Source organism: Sardina pilchardus, chromosome 1 (genome assembly GCF_963854185.1).
Source record: "Sardina pilchardus chromosome 1, fSarPil1.1, whole genome shotgun sequence".
Classification (NCBI taxonomy): domain Eukaryota; kingdom Metazoa; phylum Chordata; class Actinopteri; order Clupeiformes; family Clupeidae; genus Sardina; species Sardina pilchardus.
The window spans coordinates 15,328,050-15,333,033 of NC_084994.1; the positions used below are offsets into that span (position 1 = coordinate 15,328,050).

The 4,984-nt window shown below is 44.5% G+C and overlaps 1 protein-coding gene across 4 annotated transcripts in view; it reads right to left on the reverse strand.

The window, feature by feature from the left end:
* Positions 1 to 2,979, reverse strand: part of LOC134082783 (far upstream element-binding protein 2-like) — a 19,349-nt gene extending 16,370 nt beyond the window's left edge. For all 4 annotated transcript variants that reach the window (XM_062538784.1, XM_062538765.1, XM_062538775.1 and 1 more), the window contains exons 1-4: positions 2,880 to 2,979; positions 1,407 to 1,484; positions 652 to 688; positions 2 to 66 (exon numbers count right to left, since the gene is read on the reverse strand). In XM_062538784.1, the coding sequence (XP_062394768.1) occupies positions 2 to 66; positions 652 to 688; positions 1,407 to 1,484; positions 2,880 to 2,946 (247 nt within the window). In that variant the 5' untranslated portion in view covers positions 2,947 to 2,979. The remainder of the gene's footprint in view (position 1; positions 67 to 651; positions 689 to 1,406; positions 1,485 to 2,879) is intronic.
* Between the last annotated feature and the right edge of the window lie 2,005 nt (positions 2,980 to 4,984).

Sequence of the window (4,984 nt, forward strand, 5' to 3'; positions counted from 1 at the left end):
CTCAGCCCCACCATTCCGTCAGGCACTTTGTAATCCTCTGTCATCTGTGAGGGACGAGCAACATTGCTGTTGGGAGAGGGGCAAGAGGGAGGAAACAGGATGTTAGTTATTTAGCCATCGCTTTATTCATTAGCTTTTGTTATATTGACATTGTTTGTGTTGCTATTCTCTTTAGTCGACACTGTAGTCTGATCAACTGCTACATTTAATTGTATGGCACGTGACTAGAATCGCGTTATTGACGCTGCATGCCTCGACCACTTTTTTTTTTTTTTTTTTTAAGTAATCCCATTCGCATCCACGTAGCAAGTATGGGCTATGAATTAGCTCATGATAACAATGTGTTCATGAGAAACTGGGAAGTGGGAAATGTCCTAGTTTTAGTTTTGAGTGGCAACGTCAGTTAAGACTATAAACCAGCTCTGAGCCTCATGCTCATGTGCAACTGGGAAGTGGGAAATGTCCTAGTTTTAGTTTTGAGTGGCAGCGTCAGTTAGACTATAAACCAGCTCTAAGCCTCGTGCACCAGTCACCCCCTGGAGAGGCTTGTGTGAGGCAGGGCGGGTGCGGGCCGGATACGGCTGTGGTGCGGGCCGGATGTGGCTGTGGTGCGGGTGAGTGAGTGTGCAGGAGCGGAAATTGAAGACCTACCTCTGCTGGGACAGGGCAGCCAGCTGCGCACCCATGGCTACAGGACCAGGGAGGAAATAACAGAGACGTCAGCAACACACACATTATGTGTCAGCAACAAATACACACATACATAATGTCACAACACACACATTATGTGTCAGCAACACACACACACACACACACACACACACACACACAATGCATCAGCAACAAATACACGCATACATAATGTCACAGCAACACACACACACTACGTGTCAGCAACAAACACACATTATGATGCGATCGAAATCAATTAATAATTCAACTAGAAACAAGAAAGATGGAACTACAGGATCCTTTCCAAATTATCCCTTGTGCATTTCACACACTACAGGGAAAAGTATTGACAATGAGTGTGTGGCAACAGAACAGAAGTGTGCGTATGTGTGTGTGCAAGAAGGAGAGAAGGAATGAGTGTTGTGTGCGTAAGAGGGGGAAAAGGAGAGTGTGTGTGTGCGTCTGAGTGTGAGTGTAAGAGGGAGAGAAGGAGTGAGTGCGTAAAAGGGGGGGGGAGTGAGTGAGTGTGTAAGGGGGGGGTGAGTGAGTGTGTGCGAAGGAGTGAGTGAGTGTGTGCGTAAGAGGGGGAGAAGGAGTGAGTGTGAGATAGTGAGAGTATGAGAGAGTGTGAGAGAGAGAGTGTGTATGTGAGTGAGAGAGAGTGTGTATGTGTGTGTGTGTGTGTGTGTGTGACAGTGTGTGTGGGTGAGTGTGCGTGCTCCATGTGTCCATACATGCTTGTGCGGCCCATTCGGGGATGGCGCCGGAGTCTCTGTCGCTCTGGGTGGCCATCTTCTTACTCTCTGGCTCGTCTGAGGAGGAGACAACACTGAGGATGAGCCATCACCACTTTACACACACACACACACCTGTCTGAAACTAAGGATGAGCATCACCACCACTCCACACACACACACAAGCATCACCATCACTTCACACACACACTAAGCTGCCCAAAACTAAGGATGAGCATCACCATCACGGTTTTGCACACACACACACACACACACACACACACACAGCAGGCTGGAACTGCACAGAACAGCCACCATGACTCATGTCAACAGCAGTGACGCCAGAGTTAACGGACGTTTCCTGTGCACACACACACTCACGGCAGGCTACATGCTCCATGTCAACAGTGATAATGAGGTGTGTAGAGCAGGCTACATGCTCCATGTCAACAGTGATAATGAGGTGTGTCAACACAACAGAAACAGCTCATTAACTCAAGTTAGTTAATTAATTTAGTTCATAATTACTAGTCATTATATGAACTCTACCGGCAGCATTTCCGCTGGCAACAATTCATTTTTTTTTTTTTATATATAAATGGCAATCCATCACTATTGGACTGTCGTCACGATCAATTCAACCAAATCCAATCAGTGATCTTTATCCAACCCCCCGATGCCCTGACGAGAGGACCGGCAGGTCGGGCACATCACGGGTCTCTTGGGCACGGCCGGCAGGGCGGCGGAGAGCTCTGCCAACAGACAGCAGGCTGGCAGGAAGGGGGACCACATGCCCGTCTAATGGGCGCAGGCAATCAGCCCAGGGCAGCCATCTGTGGTCGCGTGGGGTAGGGTGCAGGCAGGTAGTCCGAGTCAGGACGAACTGCTGTCCAATGAAAGTGTGTGTGTGTGTGTGTGTGCGTGCGCGTGTGTGTGTGTGTGTGTGTGTGTGTGCAGTACGAGTCAGAACTAACTGCTGTCCAACGAAAACATACATGTGTGTGTGTGTGTGTGGGTGGGGGGGGTATGGGGTAAGGCGAGTCAGGACTAACTTCTGTCCAATGAAAACATATGTGTGTGTGTGTGTGTGTGTGTGTGCAGTACGAGTCAGATCTAACTGCTGTCCAATGAAAACATACGTGTGTGTGTGTGTGTGTGGGGGGGGTGTATGGGGTAAGGTGAGTCAGGACTAACTGCTGTCCAATGAAAACATACTTGTGTGTGTGTACACAGTTCATCATGAGTAGATGAGGAGGGGGACAGTGCGAGAGACTTGCCTCATTAAGTGTGCAGCTTTCCATTTGAAATGGTTGCCGCTGTGCATCTGCTCCGGGTGCAGTGTGTGTACTTTCACTTTCTCTATGTGTGTGACTGTGGTGAGTGTGTGTTGACGCACGGTGTGTGTGTGTGTGTTCTAGGCAGCAAAGGGGTAGCTCTCAGCTCCTCCATTGTTTGGGGTGTGTGTGTTTGTACCTGCGTCTTCAAGAGAACGTTTCTGGGCGGCGAAGGGGTAGCTCTCAGCTCCTCCGTTGTTTGTCATCGGGGGTCCAGCATCTCCTCCGATTTTGGCTGCAATCTGGAGACAAGGCAAAGCAATGCGATCACCATACTAAGCTCAATCTTTTAGATCGTCTGGGGAGTCTGCACTTTATTTCTACTGCACAAGATCAATGGGCATCGTTCAAGTGACTGAACGCTTTTGGATAGTCCTTCAACCAGTCAGACGAACGATCCGGGTGCACCTTTTTGGATAAGCTAGTTTTGGAAGATGTGGACAGGAAGCAGGAGAGATAGCAGGTTTCCAGCCTGAGCCGCAGGGTGAAACCCAAATCGCCGGCTGATCAGGCAGGGTTTACCCAGTCTACAGCAAAGCATGAACACCTAACTCATACTCTCACCATGGGGTTTCAGACTTTGAGCGGTTACTCACGCTTTACAAAAGACGTAACACTGAAATGGATTTCAATGTGGCGGCAAGAATTCATCAATTACTTCAGGTCAGGCAAGGCGACGAGACAACGTAAGCTTTGCTGAACCAGTCAGCTATCGTTTACAATTTGGAGCAGTGAGTGTTACACAACAAGACGGGTCTTCACTTGGGTTTTTTTAATGGTGTGATTTTGTCAGGTGCTGGACACAAAAGGGTTGTTCTTATGTCTCTTAATCAGTCATGGGTGTGTTTTGAGCGTAACATCCTTTAAAACAATGAGAATAATATCTATCATTTCCTTTAACAGCAAACAATGCAACTTCACACAGCAGCACATTTGAAGGAATCTGCATGCACACAAGACTATATGGAACAGGGATTCCACTAAACCTTGCTTTACTAATACCCGTTTGTGACTAGCAGAGTATAGCCTACATGCATCTGCACTCACCTATTATTTGAACTCATAGACAAGGTGAAACTTCACCGTAGTTTCATAGTCGACAAATTAGTTCAACACAGTTAAGTACTATTACTATTGACTGACAATGGGTTATCATAAAAAAAATAACCTGGAAAAAGCAACACTTATCCAACAAATGTCCTCCTTTATCACTGTTACAATAAACACTACATATATTCTGAATCACTTCATGCAATAACTATCTTTGTCCTTTAGTGTGACATTTTGTCCTATAGTGTGACAAGTATAAAACAACAGAAAAACATCCTTAATTTCAAAACATACTTAAAAAAAAAGCCAGGTTTGGCATGAGGGGAGCTCCAATAATAGCTCCTCTTAGATAGGTACAATTTCAAACAGTTTTGTAAGGTTGGCGGAAAAAAAGGTATCGACATTCATAGGAAAAAGTCAATCAAGTTCATCTATTCATGTGATTATGTGAAATCAATATAATTTTAAGAAAATAATGATTTAATAATGTGAACAATTCTGTTTCATGTATTTTTTAATGTTATTCAATATCATTTCTTTGTACTTTTTAAATGTCACACCATAGGACACATTCACAGTGAGGTCATTGACAAAATGAGTGACCACTATTATTTTCAGAAACTACAGTTTCCATACTACATAAATATTTGTATTTTTTCTTTAAAAATTATGTTTTCCAAAAAAAGCACTTTTTCTTGGCCAGATGTCAACTGCGTTTGGTTGGGGTGCGCACATCCACAGAAATAATCCAGGTGCCGGACAAAAGTATACTGTAGATAATGGAATGGATTGGTCCGCACACTGGGTAGGCTCCAAAAATACACTTTATTTAGTATAAAAAGGCAACGTTTCGATCCGCAGTGGGATCTTCTTCAGGCAATGAGAACAATGGTCTGAGATGTCATTTATCACATGACCTACAGGTAGGCTACCTGGAAAAGTTAATAATGCATGCATGAAAGGGTTAATAATAATAATAATAATAATAATAATAGAAAAACAATAACATAGACATGCACATCTATTAAAATGTGTATGGGCTAAAAACAGCCTAGAAATGTCTGATTTAACCGTATCTTCTTAGAAAGAGCTTGTGTAGAAAATAGATGGATGGGTGGACATGAAGGAGTTAAATATTCATGACAAAAGTTGTTTTGACTTTGATCGTACCAACACATCTCTAGCTCCTGTGAC